The 27,703-nt window shown below is 39.6% G+C and overlaps 1 protein-coding gene across 5 annotated transcripts in view; it reads left to right on the top strand.

Moving 5' to 3' along the window:
- Nucleotides 1–27,703, top strand: part of palld (palladin, cytoskeletal associated protein) — an 81,255-nt gene that overhangs the window by 16,564 nt on the left and 36,988 nt on the right. For 4 of the 5 annotated variants that reach the window (XM_038300107.1, XM_038300109.1, XM_038300106.1 and 1 more), the window contains exons 3-9: nt 15,949–16,124; nt 17,443–17,509; nt 17,942–18,059; nt 18,168–18,230; nt 26,157–26,298; nt 26,396–26,419; nt 26,833–26,952. In XM_038300107.1, the coding sequence (XP_038156035.1) occupies nt 15,949–16,124; nt 17,443–17,509; nt 17,942–18,059; nt 18,168–18,230; nt 26,157–26,298; nt 26,396–26,419; nt 26,833–26,952 (710 nt within the window). Of the gene's footprint in view, nt 1–8,779; nt 8,916–15,948; nt 16,125–17,442; nt 17,510–17,941; nt 18,060–18,167; nt 18,231–26,156; nt 26,299–26,395; nt 26,420–26,832; nt 26,953–27,703 lie in introns of those variants that run through there. The other variant, XM_038300110.1, reaches the window with a different exon arrangement.

The following is a 27,703-nucleotide window of genomic DNA, read 5'->3' as shown; positions in this document are numbered from 1 at the left end:
GCTCCAACATCTCTAAACAAAGGTGTTAATGGCAGCAGCACAGCTGATATTTCTCTCCAAGATGGTGTCCCAGCCAAACTGGAACAGGCCAGATGAAGCTACTATGATGAGAAGATGCTTGCAAAAAGGGTTTGACAGCAGACTCTTTGCAGGTAGTTGACTTTATTAATGCTTTAAGCCACGGAGGTCAAACTCCAGATGTCCTGGGGCTTTTTTTTTCTGCAACTCATTGACTGTTCTCTGCTTTAACACAACTGACTCCTATAATTAGGTTATTAGCAGGACTCTATAGGACGTGCCTGCGTGTGGAAGAGGTGACTGAGGTTTGATGTATCAGGAATGCAACTAAAGGCTGCAGGACATTGTCCCTTGATGAATGGAGCTTCATGCCTTTGCTGTATGAGTTCACTGCTTGCTGAGTAGGTAATTCAGCTCTTTGATTCAAGTGTGTTTCACCAGAAACACTGGAGTTTGACAAAAAGCATTTGCTTGTTTCACTTGGTTCTGGTTGCAAAATTAATTGTCTGTTTATCATGAGATATAATAGTAATAAAAATGTTAGTTTTCGGTGGGTCTAGAGTTTTCTCAGTTTTCCTTGTTGTTCTCCTTCTATGCTTGTTTGGAGCATTTTAAGCGGCGTACCGTTACAGTACGCCACTTAAAATTTTTGTGGAAAAAAGTATGAGGTCATGGCAGGTGAGGTCTCATGATGTCATCTGTCTGTAATGCTCACTGTTTGGCCTGGTTCTGCTGGGTCATAATTTTAAAGTCTCCCTAGTGGACTAATTTGATCGCTGCAGGAGAAATGGAAATTTGTTTTTTACGTTGCTTCCTTTTGAAAAAAAAATACAGTCATGAAGTAATTTCAAATCGAAATAGCTAAAGAGTCGAGAACGACTGGGCCATGGCACATGCCCTGATTTAAAGCTACAGCACAAGAGGTTTCTACATCTGCAGAAAACCCTTTTCTTTAAACATGGCAGCATTTGAAAAGCATCCATCAAAACAAACAATGAATCACTGAGGTTCAGCAGAGAGATGTGATACAGTCAGTTTGACGTATTACTTCGCTCTCACCATGCCGATACCTGAACCCTGCTGACGGCAAGAGTCTAAGGTGAAAGTACATTTGAACCACAGAGCTATACGAGTTTGCCTTAAACGGACAGAGCGGCTCCAATATGAATCCCCAAATGACCGGTGAGCCTATCATACACACACCCCACACTGCCTGCACATGTCATTTATATATCAGCAGTAAAACACTCAGGAGCATGCAGGATGCATTTTACACTCCTTTGTTAAATGGCCCTTATGATGGATGGAGCTGCCCTGTTAATCTTCAGCAGTGACTCCAGCTTTCCTGCAGGTCTGGAGACACAGTGTGAAGTTTCACCCCCGGCGAGGTGAGACATTTTCTGCTCACCTTACAGCTTTGGTGTCCAAGATTATCCTGACCTGCAGCCTATGGTATATACTACCAAAAAGTCTCACTTTCCTCGCTTTAGTCATGTGACGGACTGCTGCACCCCAAATTCACCAGGGAGCGTTATTAGAAATCCTTCCTCTCAGCACCTTCCTGTGGCAGTCTATCAGAGCCAGTTTCAAACTCAGAACCTCTGGATAGCAAGCCCTAGTTTCTAACCACTCCCCCGCAAATTTATATCCTGTTTTTTTGACCGTGACTGAGTGGATGTGCTCTCTTCGTCCTCTGGCATGGGAGCTGGCTCGGAGCTCGTCTGCCTGGCTGTGTGTCTCCTGGACGGGGCCGCCTTTTACAGCTGCTTTTTGTGTCTCTGCTTCTGTCTCCTTGAACCCCAGTCGGCCTCGGCAGATGGCCGCTCACACTGAGCCTGGTTCTGCTGGAGGTTTCTTCCTGTTAAAAGGGAGTTTTTCCTCCCTACTGTCGCTACAAGCATGCTTAGTGTGAGGTATTGTATTTGAGTCAATGAGTCAATGCAATCAACTGGTTTTCCTTAGATAGAAAACTTTGTATCAATTTGACTGTATGATCTGGTTGAACTGTAAAGTGCCTTGAGATGACATGTGTTGTGAATTTGGCGCTATATAAATAAACTGAATTGAATTGAATTGAATTCTCCAGGTGTACAGTTTTATATTTTTTTAAACACTTTGCAGTACAGTATTTTATTGTTTATATTTTTACTCTTCACTAGTATGTTATTCTCATACATTTTTATAAGGTCCACATTTGTGAGACCATTTTTTTTCTATAATCTTTTTGCTGCTGAAAACACCAGATTTTCCCCAATCGTGGGACAATAAAGAGATATTCTAATCCATTCTATTCTATTCTATTCTATTCTATTCTATTCTATTCTATTCTATTCTATTCTATTCTATTCTGTTAATTTTATAGGAAAGTGAGCTGGATTGTGTCCATCAGTGTGATGAACACTAAGCGTAAAGGAGGAAATGTAAAGCTTGTCGTCCATAGGTTGTATACTCCCTAGTAATCTTATCTTTGCACAAAGACCATTTCCACAGCCTAACATGATTCTGGGCTCAGTGTCAACAACATGACGCAATCCTGTTCAGGGCTCTTGTGAAACTGTGAAAATAGATATGACTCCATGTTTTCCCCCCAAAAGGTCAAATGTCAGAGGGAATCCAGCTAGCCTCCCTATAATAAACTGGCAACCATTGTTGGACCAGTGTTTACCTGCTGAACTTATTAAACCGCCGAAAAGAAAACAGGCTTAGAAAAAATGGGAAATAACGGATATGAGTTTTGTAAGGACCTATTTGAGCAGATCAGTGATAAGTGAAGAGATGGAATTCCAGGTTTCATGAAGAATGTCTGAGGTGGATCAAAGCAACAGCAGGCGCAGCGCGGGGGGGTGGGGGGGGTGGGGGTGGTGGTGGTGTAATTATCTAAGACAAATTCAAGGGGGAGGACATCAGCAGATGCTACATAAAAATTGCACTAAAGTCTTCCATTTGGTTTGCGAAGCATGTTGGATGTCACCTGAAAAAGTTCCCAAAGTTGCCATTTATGTAATGCTCATGTATGACTATGGTTTATGAAATCAGTTTATAACCTTCTAATTATTCACAGAGAACTGTCAAACTGATAGACCAAAATTTTGGTGATTACACCACGGTTTATAGATGCATGTCTGAAAACTCAATTAGCTTTACAGGGCCTTTGGAAAACATTACATCACTGCATACATAACAATACATTTTAATGTATTTTAGGGATTTATGCTTACTGTAAGGAAGCGCAGTGAAACATGTTAAACAGTGATGTTTGTCTTTATATTCAGCCACCTGTTAATCAAAAAATGCAAAACAAGATGTCTATAGAAACATCTGACTTATATTTAATCTAATCTGATTATAAATCCGGCTGATCTGAGAAGGTTTAAATGGATTAGATGACACAACATGTCTCTTCTCATAAACTGTCCAGTTGATTATCTGGGAAACATGGGAAAAACTGCCATCTAACCAGTACACGACCATATATATGATCTTACAGGCTGAATAAAGATTCAGAGAAGCAATCATTAAACCCAAAGAAGCTCTAGGGCTTCACATGCGTTATACTCAACCCTGAACCACTGTAATGCATGCAGAGGTTCATGGCCTAAGGTCAATAATTTAACCACATCATCAGCAAAGACCCCAGTGTTTCCAAATACTCTCCTCTCTACAACTACATCATGAGGTATAACGCAGCTATAAACACCATAAAGAGGATGGGGGAAAAGGGTCACCTTAATCAGAATCCAACCTAACCTGGGAACAAGTTCAGCTGAATGAAGGGGATGTGGACACACCTCTCTATATGGGAAGGACCTGCCAGACACCCAAATGAACCTGATGAATAGATAAAGAGACACAGTTATTACAGTCCTACTCAAAACATAAAAAACTCATGTCGGCTGGACAAAAAAGTCTCACAAAACTCCATCAGCAGCTGGAGGGTCAAGATCTGGTCCATCTTTCCTCTGTCAGAATGAAACCCAAACTTTTCCTCTTGGTCTCAAGGTTTTATACTCTGCCGAGGCTCCTTTCCATTGCATTTACTTACTTAATCATATTTAGTTACTTTAACACAATTGTTTCACGTTAACAGGGTAGGACATAAAACAATTTTGTTTAAGTAACTAAATATGATTAAGTAAAAGGCAACAGCGGTTGCATTATTTTTTTCAGTGCCGCCTGTTGCTCATAGCTGGATTAGAGTTTCCTGCTGAGATGCAGACGTCTTTTTCCGTCTTTTTTGCACACGCTTCATTTTGTGGTTCAGAGTCTGTTCCACAGCTGGTCTGTGAACAGTGAGCTCTGGGCGGCGTTCACCTGTTAATCGAATCTCTGCTGTTCCTCATGTTTGGCGAGGCGCTGCCATCAGACCCAGCTTACAGTAATATGGCTTTTGAAGGAGTATTTTAATTTTTTTTTCCTGGATGGTGAATTCCTGTGCAGCTGCCAAAAAAAGCTGCATGTGAAGGAGAACTTTTGCTGGTGAAGATTCTCGTCATCCAGGTCATCGTCATTCCAAAAAGCCAAAAAAAAAGCTTCCTGGATGGGAAGCGAAATGTCTTCAAACTTGGAAGAAAATTCCAGTGGATTGTTTTTTTTTACTTTTTTGGAAGGAAAGCTTGATTCAATTATGTATCTCCTTCAAAGCTGAAGGAGGGGGTTTTTTGGGGGAGCTTGTGCGTTTGCCTAAAATAAAAACACCAACAGTCCTTTGTTGAAAATCTATTGCGCTTTATGTTGCATTACTCTAAAATTTGAGGCTGCACAAGGATACTTCTTTTATGAGCAGATGAGAGGTCACTTGGGACTCATAAAAACAAGCCAAAGCTTTGCTTCCCATGTGTGACAGGATAACAGCTGTACGAACGTTAAACTGTCCAGCATGCAAACTCAAGATGTGCATCTCCACTGTCTTTCCTATGGTTCATGATTGGATGAACCATCCGTGCTGTTTAGTGTTGGAGCCAGCTGATATCCCAGGAAGGACTGATTCAGGATGTGGGTTTTATACTGGCAGAATTAGGAAGTTGTTTCATTTTAGACGCGTGTGTTTAGGATAAGAGCTTGAATAGATGTCTATAAATTCAGAGGGAGGAGAGGAGGTTACAGAGTTCAAACCCTGACTACAGCAGCCTCCGCCTGTTGCAGCTTTTGGCATTCATCTTCTCAAGTAGGCAGAAAATGTACTACAGTTTGTTTCTGTTGTTTCCTCCCTAATATTTCTACGAAGAATGCTGTTTAGGTCAACATCCATCCATTCATATCTCAGTCCATCTAGGAACAGAAAGGATTATAAATCCCCTGATTTTTAGATGATATAAAGTATTTGTGCACATTTTAAAAATTGATAGGAAAATGATGCCGACTTCCTTTTTACTTGCGTTGCTTAAAAGATGTTGCCACACAATAAGTGACTCAGAGCCATTACGGGCCCAAAGATCTGCACAGTGGAAGACAGGAATTGCATTAACTGCATCAAATTGATGTTCCCAGAAAGTGGTGATACATACCTAAAATAAGACCTGACACAGGCTGCTGTGCGGTTTATCCTCAGCTAAAATTACTTTTTGACAGAGAGATTTATGGATGTGGTTATGAAGTACTCTCAGAAAATGTGTAATTTGTTGTATTTGTTTAAGCTAATCTGTAGTTGTGAGCACGTTCTTTAGGTAAAAGCTCACTTAAGAATGCTAGTGGAATTTGGCTTTACGGAATGATAGCACAAGAACAGAGGAACAAACATATTATTAGCGTAAGTCTGATCTTGTCAGCAGTGCACTTCATTTTAGAAGAGACTTCATGCTGCTGTTTAAATATCTGGTCTCATTTATTGTTTACGGCTGATATGTTTAATTTTTGGGCTCTTCTAGGTGTTACTTTTGTTGGTTTTCTCTTGGATTTATTTGACAGTTGGGAGGATATATAGTCTTTACAGTGTGAGATCATGAGAGGACATAGCCGGTGTTTTTGTTAGCGTCAGTTGGTCTCCTTGGAGAAGGAACACAAAATGACAACATGCGTCCATTCATAGTGACGTCAGCTGACCCTTATGGGACCTTTTGAAACACAGTGAGGTCAAGTTTTGGTTGGATTCTAATATCATTTACATGTTTGGTTGTTTGCGCAAAGATTAGTTATTTCTTTTTCTAACAGCTCTGTGCAAAAGTATTCATAATCTTTTAACTTTAAGGCCAGAGTAAAACTGTGCATTTTTTAAGCAGAAGGAAAGGAAATAAAGTTTTCAAAATTTTGCAGTTGGAAACAACTCCTTTAGTCTGATAGCCAAAATGAAATCCAGCAAGTTGCCTTCAGAAGCAACCCATGTGATTAATATCAAAGCGTAGTTTGCAGTCCACCATAGGCCTTCTAAAGGACACAGTGATATGTAGGAAGGAGTTCTGCTTACATGTAGATGAAAACCCTGTGGCTCACATGCAAATACCAACACTACCATTGGTGAAACTTGGTGGAAGCATCTTCTACTTCTTGTTCCATTTATTCAGTGTTTTGGGTTAGCCACAATGCCTCCTCTTTTGTGTTTTTCTAGATAGATCTTTTTCAGTTCATCCTTAATATGAGCATCTCTGGTCTGCATGTGCATCAACTTTTCCCCCGGTGACTCCGTTTAGTCATATTTAAAAAAACAAAACAAAAGAAAACTACATTTTACTAAAGTCTGCTCTCTGAGTTGCATGAGATGTCTGAGAGAAAAGCTTATATCTAATTAGGTAACAATAGTTAACTTTGGGATGCCTTACGATAGAGGTCTTCAACAGGGGGTCCGCGAGCCCTAGGGGGTCCTAAGAGGTACTTCACAGGGGTCACAAAAGTGTTGGTTGGCCAGCCTTTTTTAATAATCTCTCCTGCAGTTTTTTCACTAATTTAAATGTCTTTAAATCCACATTAACATCAATTCAACAGACTGTAGTAAACAGATAAATGGAGGCAGAAGATGTCTTTCAGTCATCAATGCACACATTCAGCGACACACAGGAGCATTTTCAAGCTGGACACCGTTTCATTCACAACACCTATCCCATCAACCAGGAATCAAAATCAGAAATACTTTAATAATCCCAGGGAGAAATTACTTTCTTTACATGACTCCATCTGTACTAGAGTGACTATAGGACCAGTTTCATTGATTTCATACAATATATATAATTAGGGGGTCCCCGCTCCATCTCACCATCAGTTTGGGGGTCCTTGGCCTGGAAAATGTTGAAGACCCCTGCCTTACAAAGAGTACTTGATGTCTTTCTCTTAACAAAAGTACCTCTAAAGGAGATCTGAAAGTGTCTGCATTCCCTTCTTTCAGATGGATAGAGCTTAAACATTTATAATAATCAAAATAACATGGCTGCAAAAAGCCTCTGTTATTAGGAGGAGCTGATTAAAGGACCTGAACATTTTTTCATCAACTTTATGAAATGTATTCTTCTTAAGATCACGTAGAGCCCAAAGACAAAACAGTGTGTATGAGAGAGTTGCTTTCATTCAGTAACTGACAAATGTGAGCATGCCTCCTACAATGTTAAACCCTTAATATTCACATCTAAGAGCTGTTGTGTTTCTCGTGTTGCTCTCAGAACAAATGGAAGCAAGCTGTTGCCCAGCGAGGGACTCAGCGTTTGCCACGGGGGGGAGTAGATGTTGTCAGTTGCTTATTCTTCTCCTCATCGATCTTCATGTCACCAAGTCCAGCAGACGTGAGGAGAGCTGACCCTCTAAGTAATGGCACAACACTGAAGCCCACCTGCCACATCCCAGTGGAGGGCTGCTAGTGACCAAAATATCCAGAGTTCTGCTTGCATTGAAGCCAGAGCAGGAGTTCCTGCAGAGACTGAAGCGCACCACACCCTTTCTGTTGGCATCAGCCAGAAGCTCTCCGGCTCTGAACAAACCACAAATGGCCGATTTTTGCCTGCTGACTGGACTGATTTTTAAATTTAATCACCGTGGTCTTATTTTGATTGAAAGATGTGACGTATGCACACATCTTAGCGTCACCGCAGTCATCTGTCTTGTTCCTGCCAGGTGCAGCCAACAGAAGTGGTTTATTTCCACTCTAACTAATGCTATTTTTGTACAGGCCAAATTTGGCTTTTCCAGTGGCCTCCTTCTAGTTCAAGCATAAGGGAATGATTAGTTTTGGGGAAGTGCATTTAATGTTTTCTCCTCTTAGGTCTGCACTGTTGTGCAAACTGAAGCACTGTCATCTTGTATTAACTTTAAAGCCTTTTCTTCCCTATAGTTGGAGATTAGAGCCCCAGAGGTTTCCATCGTGAGAGTGTTGACTGGCTCCAGCCAAGTCCTGCTGTGGCACCTTTGATGGTCAGCCGACTGTGGCCAAGACTTGTCTCACAACAGAAAAGCAAGATTTTTTTTAGTTCTTGGTTTGTTTTAGAGAGAGATTCCAGAGTCCAAGGCCAGAAAAGGTTATTTATAGGTTTGCATCCCGCAAGATGTATGAAGTGATCGGAAGTTTACCTGCTCCGAGCTTTGATGGGTTTAGAGTTACAGATAGTTTGACATGTATGAGTGGGATTTATTTTTTCTGTGAGAGAGAGATGCTTACAGACATTTCAGCAAACCACTGGAATTATATGAATGAACTCGGTGTGGGCAGTCGAGAAACATTTCTTGTCTCTTTAATGAGTCTTAAATGTATTTTTTTTCACTCTTCTGTTTTGTGAGGAATTTGGCAGCTCTGAGCTGCTCCCTCCCACCCTCCCTCTCAGTCCTCTGCTCAGCCTGAGAAATGTGTGCATATCTATAAGGCTGTGTGGCTCAGTGTGGGTCATGCTCTCAGGAGACGAGGCTCTATGTACAACCCGGTATCAGGGGACTTTCTTACTGATTTTGGTTTACCTCACTGGGAAGTAAGACACATAAAAGCACAGGTAAGTTACAGTTTAGACAACCTTTAAGATTAAATATTTAAGTGTAAAAGTCGCGCTTTAATGTTTGTATTTGTTAAAGTGAAATAAATCAACTTAATCAAGAATTTGAGGAATTTATGGCTTACGATGATATTTTCTACGTCAATCCTAAGCAAAATAATTATGTAAACAACCGACACTTGCCTTTAATGGGCATTTTCCTTTATTATCATATTGCACCAGTAGCTCGTATTTTATTGTGCAGAAAAAAAGTGATTTTTGTTTTTCAGTCATTAAGTTTTATTCAGATCCATTTCTGCACATATGTGGGTCTTTATGCTCGAAGGGGGGATCCCCCTTAGTAATGAGGAATATCCATTTGTAGTTCAGCTGCTGCACTAATCTGGCACTATTTTAGTCTTTGTCTCTCATGCACATCATCAGACATGCTAGCACACACAACTGGGCCCAGGCACAATGCATTCCCTCTCCGTTGTTTATCTGGATGGTATTCAGCTGAGTGAGAGATATGGTCATGAAAATGATCAAATAGTTGCTCATGTAAATATCCTAACTGATGGACTGGGCTTGAATTCCTAACAGAGTTGTTTTTCTGGTTGCTTCCGGTCAGAGATCCAACTGTCATCAGCAGCTGTCTTTAGTCTAAATCATCCCGGTCAGCTTTGACCCATCATGCATGCGATCCCATTGACCAAGCTCCATCATCATAGAGTCTGTTCTCTCTTTTGAGATCCTCTTTATCAGAGGCATTTCTATTTTTAGTTGACAAGGCTCTAAACAGAGTATTTTAAATGGAACTAAGGACTGCTTACTTTAACTCTACAGTTTAGATGAATCCTGGTGAAGATTCTCAGTCATCCAGGTAATTTTCATTCCAAAAAAAGTAAAAAAAAAAACAAAAACAAACAACAATCTACTGGACTTTGCTTCCAAGTTTGAAAAAGTTTCACTTCCCATCGAGGAAGCTTTTTCAATTCAGACAGAGAGATAAATTGAAAAGGCTCCCTGGATGGGAAGCGAAATGTCTTCAAACTTGGAAACCAAGTCCAGTGGATTGTTTTTCTTTAACTTTTTTGGGAATTTAGATTTGAAAGAATAGGGCTGTTGTGGACTGCTTTATGTTACACAGATTTCTGTTTAAAAGATGCTCCATACCTGAAAAATAAAATAACTTACTTCATTTTTGCTTTGATCAAACTAAATCACACACATTTTCAGAAGTACCCTGACCTCAGGCTTTAATTTCTGCAGGGATCCTGAATTCTACTAATGAACACAGGCTCAAAAATGATGGATTTATGTAGAGCTGATCAAATTGTTCAAAAATAAACACAAACAGGAGCAGTCAGGTCAATGGATTATCCTAGATCTTAGATCAGAGATTCACAGAGGACATATTACTGCACACCTGAGGCAATTTAGAAAGACCAATTAACAGAACGGTTGGATTGTGGGAGGAAGCCAGAGTACCCAGAGAGAACCCACCTACTCATGGAGAGAATGTAGGATCACAAGAACTGTTAAAAGTCAGGCTCTTTGTGACTTCCTGTAAAGTTTTAGTAGGTTATAATGAGACAGATAACATCAGGATGGTAACCGCTTTGCTGCTAGATCATTTATCCAGACTCATAAAACAATCTCCAATGATAGATAATGTATTGTTTTTTCAGATTGTACTTGATGATCCCTATGCCATCTTAGAAGGTAACTTTGACAACCATCACTGAATGATTAACGCAAGGAGTTTTTTCTTTCCCTGTCAATGTGATTTAAAGCTATATTTGTTTCTAGAAACCCAGTCCACATTCATGGGAGAGAGGAAACTGAATAAGCCCTTACTCTGCTGTTTGCGTGAATTAGGCGATTGTAAAACTGACCCAGCCTGCTGTAAGGTTCGCCATTTTTACTTCATTTTTGTCGTAGTTTGTAATTATGGATAAAGACAGCCTTGATGCCGCCTCTGTTGTCCATTTCAACCATGGGTCCAGTTCTGCGGTCCACAGACTTCTAACCCCCCCACTGAGGACCGAATGGAAACGCCAGATAAAATACCTCCGGACAAAGACTTCCTATTAAGTGTACTAAGTGTTGAATAACTCCTGGAGGTGTTGCTCTGCCGTCTATCACTCCCTCATCAATGTCACAGTCAGTTTCCCTTCTGTTCCGGCTGCTTCCCACTGGGGTTTGTGGTGAAACTGAGCTTAGCTTCATAAAATTTTCCATCAACAGCAGCAAATAACAACAGGGTCAGGCGAGGAGAGTGTGGCCCTCGGCACGCACTATCGAGCCCAGGGCAACAGAGTTTTGGTTTGGCCTGTGAGATCCTCTCCTCTGAGGCTTCGTCTAGCCTTGGACAGCCTGGGGTCGTCGGTCAGAGGGGCTGTTTGGTGCTGATGGTGGGATGTTTAATCCCCTTATTGGCTGTCTGCCTTTTTTGGGTGGGATGAATGAGTGGCTGAGGTGTTACTCATTAAACCATTTGTATGCATGCTCTGAATAGGTGTGTTTTATAACGGTATTGTGTTGAGAGGAAGTAGGTGGCAAAGCTGCGTTCTGCCAAGAAATGTTCACTTTCAGCCCATTTACTTTGAGCATTGATGGATTTGTTTCTACCACACCCTGCTTCCCCTGAAAACGAGTCCACTAATGGTGGAATTCCTTTTTATTCCTTCTAGTCTGTATCTGACTGGAGAATGTCTCGCTTCCCTCACAGGAGAAAGCGCAGCATGCAGTTTGGGCCTATTATCATCTTGAGTACATTCCCGGGAAATAGAGAGGGGATTAAATAAACATTACCGTATGGCTTTAAATGACTTTACCCAGTAATTATGTGTAATTCTGCCTCATTAAGGTTTATTAATAAGCTTTTTTTATTGTTTTTGTTGAGAGCAGTTTGAGCTTCCCACTTTATTGTCAGTGAGAGGAGCCGATGAGTGCTCTTCTTTGTTTTAGCAACATTTCCATTCCTTCACTCCTCAAATGTACATTGCCTTTTAATGTACATTGCCTTTTAAGTCCACAGAGCTCGGTGCTGCTGACGGAGAGAAAAATACTGAAAGGAAAAAACGAAAAAGTAAGCTTTAAACACTGATGCAAGGAGTTTGTGACCGCATGTAAGATGGAGGTTCACTATTGACGGATGTCATGTTTGTGGTTAAGATCACAACAAATCCAGGAAACTATTTCCATCGTTCCCTCAGCATGACGCTGCTACCTCTCTATCTAACAGTAAGGAAGGTGTGTTAAAGCTGCTGTTTAGTGTTAGTTTCTCTACAAGTTTCATTTTTTGTTTCATATAATCAAAGTGCCTGCTTCCACATGTTTGCTGTGTCGCCTATAGCTTTTGTTGGTTCTTTGAATGACTTTAATTTGACAAGTAATTTTTTTTTTCTTACCCAAGATCCTAAAAGTATAGATTTTTGAAAAAGCATTAGCTGTTCTGTAAACTAGAGCTCTCAGGCACTTACGTACCATTAACCTCTTCTCTGATTATCCCTTCTGTGTTTTTTAGTCTTCATTATACTTTTTGTTGACTAATATTCTGCCAGATACATTTGAGATCTAAACTCAGGTTGACTGTTTAACTGATTATTACGCTTCAGAATAAGGGTTTTACTTATTAGATGCTTTTTTTGTCAATACTCAGTTAAAAAACTACTTCACAGCAGCAAGATGTGAAAAGGTTAATGGGATATGGATACTGCTGTAGGGGACTGTATGTCTATACATCTGGGGAACCATCTCACTTTGCTTGTAATATTCTCATCATCGCCATCAGACTTTGCTAAGGGGGTTTGTCAAACCCAACCCGTTTTGATGCAACTTGAAGCACAATTTGAAAGGATTTGTATTAAACAGTCATCCCACTTACAGCAAGTGTTGCATAGAACACTGTTGATGCTCTCTCAGTATCACTGTAAGTGACTTGTAGTCTGTAGAAATATTTAATTACCTTAAATAACCTGGATTTTAGGAGTAAAGCCCCAGCAGACACCAGAGTCACGCAAGCACGCTGTTTTCACTTTTCCCCAGCTGGTTATAATCCGGGAAAAATGGATTGAAAAACCACACAGGGATATTGTTTGGTTGGGAAAAATAAACTCCTTTCTACTGTCAGTCCCAGGCTGCTCTTAATTAGGAAGCAGAATCTGGTCTGAGTCATCCTATAATGACATGTTGCAAATTTATGTCATATCACTGTGGGGTCTCAAAATCCCATGACATTATCATACTGTGACTTGTGACACGTAACAGCTGCTACCTGCGCACAAACCACAGACTATCTCAGGTGATTGGTGCACATTGAGCTGCTTAAAATTAAGCGGATTTATTTTGGTCTTTATGTTCCTGTGACATTTTTATGATTCTGACAGCATCATCGGATGAACAAATAGGTGATGCAAACAACTTTGTTCATGTGTTAGAAAGTAACACAAATAAAATATTATATATCACATAGCAATAATGACAAATGAATTATTAAGCATCTATTGAAAACATATTTACATCTTTTCATTTTTATTTTTCACATTTTAGCCACTTTACAACTGCCTATATGCTTTATTTACATGGGGCGACAATGGCGTTGGATGTAGGAGTTTGCCCTGAAATCGAACCCCGGCTCCGACTTTCAGTGTCGTTGTGTCCTTGGGCAAGACACTTCACCTGCATTGTCTACTGATAGTGGTCAGAGGGCCCAGTGGCCCCAGTGTACGGCAGCCCCACTTCTGTCAGTGAGCCCCAGGGCAGCTGTGGCTACAATGTAGCTTGCCACCGTGAGTGTGTGCGTGAATGGGTGAATGAATGTAGTGTAAAGCGCTTCGGTCAAGTCTGCTGACTTGAATAAAGGCGCTATATAAGTACATGCCATTTACCATTTATTGGGTGTGTTTTTTATGGAGCAAATCAATGTGGAAGATAACTGAACAGTGGAAGTAGAATGGAAAACTTGTTATGTGTAATTATCCAACTTTTGTTCTAATACACCCCTAATGAAATCTAGAAAATGTTCTACAAAGACAGCTTAGTAGTAAACACAATCCATCTCCATGCAGTTTGATATAGGTTTTACATCCAGCAGCTCTGCAAAGGCCTCAGATATAGCCTGAGGCCTTTGCCTCAAAGACTATTGTCTATTGTCAGAGAACAATAGAGTAAAAAGGACCAAATAACTAATCAAACATTACAGTCAGAAATTCTGGGGAAGGTCAAGACTATTTTGGGTTTTAAAGGCAATATCTCAACCCTTTAACATCTGACAGAGATGTGTTTAATCCATCTTTAGAAAATGGAAAGCTTACAGCAGAGCTGTTCATGTAACAAGGCATGGCGGCCCACTATGGATGTCTGTGGTAACACTAGAGGAGCAGCAGAGATCCACAGCTCAGCTGGAGAAATTGTTGACAGGTCAGTGTTTGTTGCAGAGTAGCATGAAGAAAGGTGTATCTGAAAGAGCTCCATGAGGAATCCTGTTTGCATCTTGTAACGAGTGATGCAGGGGACTAATAGAGAAGGAAATGCTCTGATCAGATCAGACCTGTGTATGAAAGAAACCAGCCATGCAAACAGCCTCACATGGTGCAATCATCATGTTTTCCTTTAGCTGAAAGCAGGCAAAAGTTGATGAGAAGATGGATGAAAGCAAAATTAAAAACTCCTTTTCTAGATGTTTGTTGGAAAAACTTAAAATAAAAGCTTTTATCCCTCTTTTTCCACATTAATACACTTCTTAGTGTTGATGTAGTATATAAAAAAGCTCTAAAGTTTGTGTTTGAACCATAACAAAAAGTGATGTTCTGTGAGCTCTTCTCCAAGGCGGTCTATGTCCACCTGACCCTGATGATAATAAATCCTTTGGTATGACTAGTCTCACTAATACACTGCATCATTTTGCGTGTCTACCCTCCTCTGACTCAGGCTCACTCTACCGTTTCTCTACCCGCCATTCGCTCATTCATCCACTTTCCCCGTCACCTTTTTTCACCTCCACGCCCACATCAATCAGCTCAGACATAATCCATAAATTCACAAGAATGAACTATTGTCTGGATGCTTTATCTGACTGACACATCTGGGTGTAAAAAGTAAAATTACGGCCATGCTGCAGGTTGTAGAAACATTTTTTATGGAGTGCTCTGAGACAGCAGGAATGTCTTTAAGGTCGTGGCTCTGGGTTTGAAGAACAGCTGTTCTTTTCTTTCGTTTGGGAATTCCTGCACCTCCCCTGTTGATTCAGAGGTCGAGAGGTGAACCAGGATTTATATCCCCTCTCATTCTCATTGGAGTGGTGTGTCATTGGAGAGTGGATGTTCTGAATGTTTATAGAATGCTTTTAAAAAAGATAAAACTATGGATCAAAGTCTCCGTTTGTGGTCCTAGAGGCCTGATGTGTGGAAGGAGGTGGATGACTGTAGCATCGCTGTTTGATCTTGGACTTGATGTGGTGGCACTGAGCTGGAGGACTGGGAAAGTTCTGCTTTAATCATAACCCTGTGAAGAGAGATAAAACAGATGAAGCTGCCAGAGTTACAGACTCTCTCTTATCCACATCAAATCCAAGAAGAGACAAAGCATGTTTCTCCGCTCCCCAAGGAGCGTTGTGCAGCGCCTGCCCAGACACACAGCACTCTGATTGGAAAGAGGTGTTTCTGCTTCCCGTAACATAGCAGTTTGTCAGTGCCTCGGGGTGGCTGATGTTTCTGTAGATATGGAAACTCAGACGTACCCAGGAGGAGTGTGTCACTGAGCAGGTACGCACGTAGAGTTGATTAGCAGACCCGCATCTCATTCAGAGTAGAGTCATGGAAACCAGTTTGGTTTAATAATTTGCAAAAGAAAAAAACAGCTACGACATTTAAGCGGAAAACAGAGCTACAAACTCCATCTTTTGAGTGTCTAACATCAGATAATCTTTATCAAACACACAGAGCAGAGTTTTTTTTTTAAATAATAGAAATGTTTCAATTACATAAAGAAAAAGCATTTCATTAAAGGTAGCACTTTAGAAAAACATCTGGGTTTACCCTTCCTGCAGGTGGTTCTGCGAAGGCCGTGAGCTGCAGAACTCCCCTGACATCCAAATCTGGAGGGAAGGAGACCTGCACACTCTGGTGATCGCTGAAGCCTTCGAGGACGACACGGGACGTTACACCTGCGTGGCTTCCAACAGTCTAGGAGCAGATAATACCTCAGCTGAGGTTTACATTGAAGGTCAGACTTTTAAGCTTCTGTTTTCACATAATCAAATACTAACAGTTGCAAGTGGAATATCTATATCATGCATGCATGATATGCATGGGTTAAAATCAATGTATTAAATATTTTACCTTATACCCTTTTATAATCTTAAAGTTTACTGGGTAACCCATACCATGCAGGCAAGCACATGACTTGTGTTTCAAATTCTCTGGTATTTTAAAGGTTAACAGCATAATAATCACTCTCCATAACTAACACTGTTCCCATCATTCACCCTTTTTTAAGGCCACTCATCAATAAGTGTTTGCAGCTGAAAATGACTTTTCCTCAGTTGGTTTCAATGTTACTGAGGAATTTCTGCATGTTTACATTTGCGGATGGAAAACACCATTTTTTTTCCTGGCATCATGTAAACACCAAGTTTGCATATAGATTGTGTTTAAGGGTTGTTATGGAGACATGGTTACTCAAGATTCCCCTCTGATGCAGTTTCATAAGTTTGAATCTGTTTTTTTTTTACCTTTCTTGCCTTCCTAATCACTGCATATTGGCTCAATTAGTAAAGCCTTTTATACACATATACAGCCATAGAGACCTGTATTGATGCTAGACTTATAATAATGTATTCATTTAAAAAAAGTGCAGATGAAGTTGTATTTATATTTATTGCATAGGATTTTCTTAACTATTACAGAACATTCGATTTTGGCTGAAAATCTTTTTATCTGAGGTTTTTATGTCACAATAGTAGAAGAATCATACCATCCGGTTTAGTACACATCTCCTCCAGACAGGCTCATTGGGTTTGCTTGTTGGTTTCATGTAATACACTATTTGTTTTTGCATTATAGTTTTACCAAACTCTTATAAAAATACATCCATTTGCAGAGCTGTTTTTATTATTTGTTCAGTGTAACATTTAAAGCTTTGTTTCATACTCTCATATTCATATTCTTTTTGAATTGTTATTGACAATATTTAAAGATACTGTACCACATAAAGTAACGTTAAAAAGTCTCTTTGGACCTTATACTAGAGGAGAGATAAAATAGGTGCCCATCAAAAAATAAACAAATAACTAATATGGCTCTTTATGGTAGCTTATATCTGCACTGATCATCTAAAGCAACATATAATAAATTTTTTTTGTGCCACCGGACTGATGTGGTAAAAATATATCTTTTAATTTTGTAAATGGTGTCAAATATTTAGGGAAATGTTTGTATCTGTGTTTGTTTTCTGCAACACCAGAGAAATTCCTCTGCAGGTTATTTACCGTTTTTATACAATGTTACAAAAACAGCCTCTGCTTTGTTTCATCCATTTATAGGGGCTTCATCATCGGACTCAGAAGGAGAAGGAACGGTATCAAAGTCAAGATCAGGAGTCATGCCTCAGTACGTGTGTTTCTGCATCGCCGTGACCTTATGACCCAATGAATGTAGGAACCCTGAAAGGGTTAACTGAGCCCTGCAGCAGCTATTAGTCTGCTGTCTGCTTCTCTTTAACCAGGCCTTTAAAGAGCCCTAGACCTGACCTAAAACATGGGATGCATTCCTTATAATGAAAGGTCTATGGGGTTAATATGAAAAAGAATTGCCGTGTCATGCCTGTCCCTTACACTTAACTCCAGGCTTTGACCTCTCGTGCGAGCTTTACTCCCTCCGTGTATGATGAGATAATTTATCAAAGCTTAAGCTGCTTCATAACAGCTTTCTTTACACCAAAATATCGCAATTTAATAAGGAATATAATCCAGGTCTTCTTCAGATTCTGGTTGCTCTCTGTCTACATATTCCTCAAGCATTCCTCCTTTTTCCTTCTCACAGAGCTCAGAAAAAAATGACTTCCATGTCCTTAACAATACGCTCGTCATCTCCCAAGAGCCCAGAGGTGGTTCCTCACCGCTCCGCTCTGGTCCAGTCCATGTCTCATCCCCCACAGCGGGTAAGTCCCTACAGCATGCAGGACAGCTCAGCCAAGCGCTGCTTTTAAACCTTTAGGAGACATAATAAAAAGCTTAATCTTCTCTTGTATGTGTGTATTATGATCTAGATGCAGAGCCCTCTGTCACTACTGCATGGTGCTGAGTCATCAGGCCCACCGCTGTTCACAAAGGTGAGTTTGAATGGAAAGTCAATTCATAGCCAGTTGTTTTTACATGCCTTGCATTTCTCATTGCTTCACACAGCTTGATAAAAACCCATATTTTACAGTACTTGTGTGATGACCAAAGTAATTATAAACAGGAGAGAAATTCTATCCTTTATATTTATATATATATATATATATATGAAAATCTGAAAAGTGTGGCATGCATTTATATGAATCCACACTTAAGGGTTGGTTATACTCCCACAGCAGTGTGTCGCAGTGAGCTGGTTGCAGGAATGACGCAGGTATTTTTGATTTATGCCCAATTTTGAAGCGTGGTCTGCGCTATGTTATTACACGCTACAACGCAAGAGGGACTATCACCAACTAGCTGTGGGTGTTAGGAAGTGGAAAAGGCAAGGGGCAAGTTTGTGCAACAACGGAGGGACATGAGGGTGAAAAAGTGCAGGGATCCAGGTGGAAAAAGGGTCCCAGCCTTCCTAGAAGAGCGCACCTCGCTCTTCTAGCTGGTCCAACTTCACAAGTCGTTTTCCACAATGGTGGTCATACAAACAAAACAAGCCAGTAATTTACTAAACAGGGAATACACAGAGTGTAGAGTTGAAGCCTCCTGTGTGCGGTCGCCTGCAATTTCGGTGAGGTGCACCAGAGTGTCTGCGGAACAGGCGGGAGCACGTCTGCATTAACTGCGACACACACGCAGATGACCTGGTTTTCTGAGTATAAATTAGCCTTAATTCAATAACTTGGCTGCAATCAGAGCTGACGGAAATCTAAGCAAGCTTTACAAACTTAACAAAACAAACAAACTGTTCTTCATTCTAAAATTTCTCAGGCTTGTGCCAAATAAATACATAAAAGTCTTTCTTCTTGTCATCCTTTCATGAAGATTGAGTTAAACCCAATAATTTCTATCACCTCAGCTGTGTCTACCCACAGTTTCTCAAGATTTCTCTGTAATCTGAATTTTTTTCGCTTCTCTAATTTATGCTCAGCTGCGCTCATGTTTAGTGTCAGATAAATATCTGACTATTTGATGTTGTACAGAAATCCTTTTCTTTTTCTTCCTGTATTTCTTAGCTCCTGTCATAAGCGTCGTTAGACCTATTTAAGGGTGGCTTCAGCCACCCTTTCTTTGGCATTAGCCACCCTATAATTATTTTGCGATTTTAAAAAATATAGCTATATATTTTTCTGTATTTATTTTTTCCCCATATTTTCCCAAAACAAATGCAGTAAAGCACCGAATAAAAGCCATAAAGAAGACAAGTTAATCTGAACAATCATAGGCGTAACTTCCTTAAGGACTGGTGTGGACATGTCCCCACCAATATTGTACACGTATTTTGCTTTCGGTGCTGTGTATATCTGATTAAAACCCCATTCATGCCGCTCCTCAGAAAGAAAATAAAAAAAGTTCTCCCCGCTGCTCACCGTCCACAAACCCCGACAAAAAAACTCAGAAAAAAGAATCTGTTGCCTCTCGCTTTCTCCCCATCACCCCCCTCCAACCTCTCCCCATAACATTTGAAGATATCCGCGGGTGACGGGTCGGATTCGGTAGTCATCCTAACGGGTTCGGGCGGGTGCGGGTTGGTAAAACTCGACCCGTGCAGGTCTCTAAGCTACACTACATTCAGTATCGTTGCCATAGAAACAGACAACAGCGCCAATATATCAGAATTATACTAAAACACACGCAAATAATTTCCCACATAAAAAACAGGACTTTCAGTCCATTACAGTTTTCCGTTTTTAGAGGGTTGTTTATTTTGTGTTTATTAAGTGATGGCTGTGGTATATTAGCTTTCACTGCTATAAGCTTTCGCAGCAGTGATTGATTAATTTAAACACCTGCTCTACTGATGGTCTATCGGAGTTGGTGTTTAGGTTGAACATAAAGAACACCTTTTGTTTGAAGCTTCTTGTAGCTACTGTTTTAATCCCGGCTTCACTTAAAACTTTTTCCTGACTTTGATAGTGTTGCCATTCAGTAGCAAGCACTGCGCCCCTTTTTCTTTTATATGTACACGTACATTTAAGATTTAGCGTGTTATGTTGACAACTCATGAGCAAGCTGCTTTTTGCAATCTAGCAGGAAGGTAAGGATAGGATCTTGCAGGTGTGACGTCACTCTGCAGGGGGTCCAAAGATAAAAGATTTAAACAATTTTGGCATTGGAATTTCAGATTTAAGGGAGTTAGAAAGTTCACTTAGTAAAAGTGCAAATAATAAATCTGATTACCGATTACTTTTAAGCTGGTTGAACATACTGCGACAGACTGGTGACCTGTCCAGGGTGATCCCACCTCTCACCCAGAACGTGGCTAGAGATATGTACCAGCACCTCCTGATCCCACTGAGGGATAAGGTTAAAGAAAATGGATGGTTGAACATGGTCCGTTCTCCCAGATTCTATCAAATCAGTATTGATACCCTCAGGGGCGGATTTAGGAAATTTGGGGCCCTAGGCAAAGACAGGCAGGGGGCCCCCTGAGAAGTAAACCCATAAAACAGACCCATTCTACAGATAGAGAAATGTTAATAGAATAGACATCCATTAATTGTTCTAGGTTTTGTCCCTCTCTTCTTGTCCCTTTTTCCTCTCTATTTATCAGCGTTCTGATGGCATTTTAGCCAAAGGATTTTTATCAAAAACATAATTAATGTGGACAAATAAGGATTAGTTGTATTAACCATACATGGAAACAGCGTTTTATGGGGCCCCCAGAACTTGGGGCCCTGGGCAACTGCCTAGTATTGCCTAATGGTAAATCCCCCCCTGGATACCCTGCTGGTGGATGTTCTTGACAGAAAGACGGAGTTGCTTAATCATATTCTGCTTAAGGCCCCATAAGATCTTGTCCGAGTCCTGGTTTAAAAGTAAATTAATTTTAAAAAGTGACCCAAAATTGACTGTCAATAAATGTTCTACAAAATTGATATATTTATTTGATTTCTTTGATTTGTACTGTCTGTTTAGATTTATGTGATATTTTTTGCACAAAATATATAAGTGAATATTGTAACAGTTTTCAACTGTAAGCATTAAATTGATAAATGTTATTCGCATTTTTTTGGCTTTATCCTTTCCAACAAAAAAAAAAAGGCGTCGCGCAGGTAGCTCCCTTTCCTTATGAGCCGTCCCCACCAACTTTCAACACAAAGTTACACCCTTGTCTTAGACAACGCCTTAGCAGGTGCACTGAAAAAATTCGGCGCGCGATTAGCGCGCGCATTATCTTCTGGGGCTGAGCCACCCTTGTCTCTAAAACCTAGAGACGCCCCTGGCTCCTGTTTTTGGTTAATTTGGTTCTTTCAGTTTTCTGTCTATTTTCTAAATTTTTAAAGTTTTAACTTATGCTCTGTTATATAGTTATTTTCTAGTCCCTGCTCTCTACGTGTTTGGTTGATGTTCATTGAATTATAAATTCATTTGTTAATTTAAACAGTAAATCAAAATAATTTACCACTATTTAAACATTTCTTAGGCAGTTAGTTGTTTCATAATTTTTAAGTTGATAAACTTAAAATATTGAAGTTATCAGAAAAAAATTGTTTTATAAAGTTTTACTTCTCTATTTGGATTTCAGTATAACTAAAATACTTCGTTTCACCTACTCACAACATTTAATTAGTACTATTTAAAGTTTTTTATTTAAATGTATTTGACACATTTTTTAACTGTTTTAAAAAGTTTTATCTTCTGTTGTTTCTTTACTCATTATCCAAATACTCCTTTTGAACCACATATATGCCATTTATATTATTGTACTAACACAAAACCTCTATTTATCTTTCTGCATGGATCACATCTCATTAAGTTCTCTCTCTGCTTCATTCTCTCTCCACCTGCTCTATCTCTCCCCTCCTCCATTGTCCTGAATTTTACTCTGTATTTTTTTTTTTTTACCATTGCTAAAAATTTCCCCATTTTCTGATCTTTTTGGTTCCGAATTTCTGATATTTGTGATATTTGCTTATTTAAGCAAACTTTTTAAATTTGATTTGAGACTTGCATTTGAATCCTACAAACAATCATGAAGTCAAATTGATTTAAATATCTCCGAAAACAAATGCACACATGTATTTTAAGTTATCTTTCAAAAGATCATGCATAATAAATATTTTCTACTTTCTCCTGGTCAATCACATAAAATCCCAATTAGATACAATTGTTTGTAATACGAAAAAATGTAAAAGTTTATGGGTTAGAAATAATCAAGAATGAGTCTGGAGTTGTGATTATTATAATTAATGATTAGGGATTTATTAATTCAACTCATTGGAATAGTTTGGTTAAGATTTGTTTATGAAAATAAAAGCTCAAAAGGTCGTAGGATTTCCACAAAGTTAGATACACCTTTGTCCAAAATATATTCACAAAAACTATAAGAGTAATAGCTATAAACAACAGTAAAGTCTTAACCATGAAAGGATGCACCCACGCCTGAACACCGGAATATGGAACAATATGCAGGCAATACATGCCAGTATATATATATATATATATATATATATATATATATATATATATATATATATATATATATATATATATATATATATATATATATATATATATATATATATATATATATATATATATATATATATATATATATATATATATATATATATATATGCCCTCAGACATCCCATAATAACAGTCCTCAGTGCTTTCACTTCCACCAGTCAGGGTCTGATTAAACAAAGATTTTATGAGCACTCCTCCTCTGGTTCAACCTCACCCCGTCTCCCCCTCCTCCCCCCTCAGGCTGTGGGTCTTATGATAGCTGAACTGAGACGGACTGAGGCAAAGCTTCAAACAGCCCTGCCAAACCCACAAGGGTCAGGTCCCCTTCACTTTCATTCAGCCTGTCAGGCCCTAAATCATTTCCCACTTCATTAGTAAAGGACATTTGTTTTTCCTTCACCCGCACACCCTGCTCCTTTTATAACCGCTGCCAGACTTTAATCATGACGTTCCCCTCTGGTCAGCACCGGTCCCCACTGACCCATGCGGCATATTTCTTCTGTGAACCTTCTTTCAACTGTGTCCATTGCTGAAAACACAGAATGTGAAGTTTTCAGGTGCAATGCTGCTGGGTGTTTTGTTAGATGCTTCAGCAGATATTCATAGGAAATTACAGGTGAACGTATTGACGGTACAGGTATCTACAGACCAAGACAAGATAATGCTGCGAAGGGGAAGCAATGTAATCCATGTTTACAAAAATGGAAAGAAATAGATATGTCGGGTTTTGATTAAAACAGTTTGAGTGTGCAGATTAAACTCCCTGAAAAGTGCATGCATTTCTACTGCTAATGTGGTTGAAAAACAGTACTTCATCTCACCCTGAGCACACCATCCCCACCTTTAAAACAAGATGTTGGATTGGGGCCTCAGCTGTCCAAACGTATTGGCTGCAAAGCCAGCACTTCATTAGAACTGCTTTAAATATGGGTAAGGCCTATTGTTTGAGCTTTTGAGTTTTCAGTTACACTTTGATTCTTGTCATTTTGTGTTTTCTATGTCATTAGTTTAATTTCCATTTAGTGTCATTAAGTTTTTTAGTTAAGTTTAAGCCCTGTTGTATTGATTGATTGATTGACTTTATTGATCTTGCAGTGGAGAAATGTACTTGTTATATCAGCTCAAATACTCAAAGAAGAAGAATGTGCCAAAGGAGGTAAAAGGTGCATGGGATATATACAGTATATACAGTGCATCCATGTATGACTGCTTTTTTCTTTTTATAGTAGGATCCTTATACCGGGTTATAATACAGTGTTTACCCAGGTATTTATATGGATGGATATTTATATTTATAGTTATTGCACAGGGTATCAAATAGTAATTGCATATTATACATTATACAGTTATTGCTGTTATAGTGTTGCATTATAGAGTCTGGTTGCAGCAGGGATGAATGACCTGCTGTAGCGCTTCTTTTTACAAACAGGGTGTAAATGTCTTTCACTAGAAGCAGCTGCTCAGCTCCTCTACAGTCTGGTGCAGAGTGTGGAAGGTGTTGTCCATTATGGATGAAAGCTTGGACAGCGCCCTCCCCTCAGACACTTCCTCCACTGAGTCTAGAGTGCAGCCTAGGACAGAAGCGGCCTTTTTCTCACTAGTTTGTTCAGTCTCTTTCTGGCCCGCTCTGCGCTGCCAGGGGCCCAGCAGACAAAAGCTTAGAGGAGGGCTCATGCCACCACAGAGTCATAGAAGGTTTTAAGCAGCGACCTGCTCATGTCTTGGTTACTCTCTCTTGTGCCAGTGTCCTTTCCCCTAGCTCCCTTCTAGATCCTTCTGTCCACACCTGCTCCCAATCAGTTGATTACTCCATTATATATATTATATATGATATACCCCTCCTCTGTACTTACTCTCATTCCCTCCCAAACCTATGTGTTCCCCTTTGCTCTGGTTCCTGTGTTCCTTCATTAGTTATTTCTGGAATTATGCTTCTGTTGTCACCACTCCTTATTAAATCTGTAAGAAACTTCCTTCTCTGCATTAGGGTCCTCTTAAAACCTCCACACAACCTGAGACTGACCATATTTAGAAGACCTAAAAATCAATGCACATAGAAGCTCTCCATCCAACATCAATTCATTTGAGATATTTTGCAGAAAATAATAAACAACTTTTACTGCTTAGATGCTGGTAATGCCATTACAGCAGATTTCTAGTGAAAGTCAAATACAGTCAATTAAAGGTACTCACATCTGTATTAGTAAACTAGGTATCCTTTCCTTAGACATCTCAAATATCCACAGTTTTCTGTTGGTCTATAATTTGAATACATTAAACTTTTCTTGCTTCATTTTCTTTCTGTATCATCAACAGAGCACATATGTTTTGAAAGATTTCTCTATAAAAAGATCCAATCGCTCAAATCAAAGGAAATTACAAGTAGAAGCATTTTTCCATGTCCTGAATCCCAAGCATGGACAGTTTACATTTCAACGAGACAATAGCCTGAATCTTTGTGAAACTGTCCTGGATAAAAAAGACCTCAATTTAGTTTGAGTTAGTTAAAAAAAGCATGTCTTAGAAGTTTTTTTCAAGTTCTACTTTGATGTGGAAATGATTATATCTTCAAACAAAGTCTGGACCGAATCCACTAGAATTTCGTGGTGCTTTAAGAGCAGACAGCGATACATATGTCTGAGCAGGATGTGAACCTTACTAGAAGACCCGATTTTCAGTAAAAAAAAGCTGCCCATATAATGATTTCCTTATTAGTTAAAACTTATTTTCCTCTGCAGCTAGTTCACCGCAGGCAGGTGCATTCTCTCAAAATGCATTGTTGGCTTTGGATGTCAACCTTAACTATTTCAAAGTGAGGACAAAAAAAAAACAGGTTTCTAAAAGAATGCTGCTGAACCATAGAGGATCTCTGGAGAGACTTAAAAAGACGTCGCTAATCTGTTTAATCTTGATTGTTCCTGTCAGGAAGAATGGGAGAGCAAAGATTCCAGAGCAAATTCATGCCAAGCTTACAGGTCCATTCCCAGAAAGACTCTAGGATTTAATCGAGGGCTAAAAAAAGCATCTTAATATCGATGCATATAACAGATTAACAAAACCATCCAAACAGATGTTTTTGTTTTCCCATTGTGGAATAGTGTGGGGATAATATTTTCACTGGAATATGGAAAAAAATAAATGAGAAAAACATGAAAAGCTGTCAAAACTTTGCACTTTCATGTCCAACAGGAGGGTTTTTATAACAGTGAGTGGCCTCAGTTCCTTAATTTAAGCATTTAACCGTCATCCTCCCTTTGTGTCATGATTCCCTTCGAAAACAGATTTATCTTTTTCATTATTCACAGTCCCTCTTCAGATGTGCTCTTCATCCTTCACTCATCCCATTCTTTTCCTCATTGCTGCTTTCTTTTAACTCTTTCGCTCCCTCGCAGCTCCTGCAGGACGTCCAGGCGTCAGAGGGCCAGGTGGTGGTTCTGGAGTGCAGGGTCCGTGGAGCCCCCCCCCTCCAGGTCAGATGGTACCGCCAGGGGAATGAGATCCTGGATTCTCCTGATTTTCGGATCCTCCAGAAAAGTGAGGCAATCTCCAGCTCTATAAAGCCGAGTAACTATCAGGCTCATGCTGACTAACACTTTTCTCCCTCCCCTCCTGTCCTGTCTGAATACATCAGAGCCTCGATCTGCGGCTGAACCAGGTATGTTGCCTCAGGTCCTTGCACGAATGTCAGCTATAAAGGGTTCATGTTCCTGCACACACAAAGAGATCAAATAAGTAATGAACAGGAAGTTTTGTCTGGAGAAGAAATCCAGATTTTTTCATGACAACCACAGTACTGCATTGAGAGGGAGTCCCATCTAATAATAATCATGATGAAGCACATATACAAGTAAAAGCAGTGCGTGAGTCACAGAGACATCGCCAAACAGATGTTTGTCTGTCTGCTAGTTTGTCTTCCACATATTCTCTGTGTCTCTGTAGTGAGTCATCAGTCTACCTGAGAACACCTTTGTCTGTGTGTGCTAATGGTCTTCTTGTCCACTGGATTTCTCTGGTAGATTGTATTAAAACAAATGTATAAATGATGTTCATCATGTTTGTGCATTTCAGAGGAGATCTGTACGTTGGTGATTGCCGAAGCCTTTCCAGAGGATGGGGGTCTGTTCTGTTGCACAGCGTCCAACACCTACGGCTCTGTCAGCAGCACGGCTCAGCTCACTGTGACTCCAGGTATGTCAGCCGCACAAAGATGGATGAACTTTACTGGGCAAAATCTGAGCGGCAATGCATGAAAAATATGCCATTAGATGTGGTGCATGTTTTCATTCATCTAAATTCCTCCCAAAATGTTAACGATAAGAGGAATTTGGGGATCAAGACAACTTAAATTAAGGAAAAAGTAAAAATTTGGACCTCTTTCCTCAGATTTTAAGCTCTTTAATTTCCTCAAATTAAATCTTCTCAAAGCTCCATAACAGAATGCAACAGGCTATTAATTAAATATGCTGACGTCTTAACTCGACTAAGTTAATAACCTAGTTAAACTGTTTAGATGTGAGTTATTTAGTGAATAGAATGTTGTGTTAATTTTCACGATTCCTAGTCATAAACCTGAACCTAAACTAGAATAAGCTTTAAAACACACGCAGACTTGAAGTGGTCCCACATTTTAGGCTTGCAAGCTTGGCTAATAGTTTAGCTAATGAAAATAGCATCTATTATCTAAACTGAAAACACTTAAAGAACACATTTAACCGTACCATATCATAAAACTTTATTTTGAATAGCACTATAAAAAAAAAAAACAAAAGTAGCAAAAGTTTTATACAGTAACAATACAAGAATGGGTGAAAACAATGATTTTGGACTTAAATTCTTTAAGCTATCATAACCGTTCAACTTTACTTTAAGGTTTTTTTTATTTTTTTTTATTCTGGATGGCACTTTGGGAATATTGTCATCAGCTCATCCTAACATTCAG

The sequence above is a fragment of the Cyprinodon tularosa genome, unplaced genomic scaffold (genome assembly GCF_016077235.1).
Source record: "Cyprinodon tularosa strain WSP-4 unplaced genomic scaffold, ASM1607723v1 ctg440, whole genome shotgun sequence".
Lineage (NCBI taxonomy): Eukaryota > Metazoa > Chordata > Actinopteri > Cyprinodontiformes > Cyprinodontidae > Cyprinodon > Cyprinodon tularosa.
The sequence above is the reverse complement of the archived record's forward strand: the minus strand, read 5'-3'. Positions and strand labels throughout refer to the sequence as shown.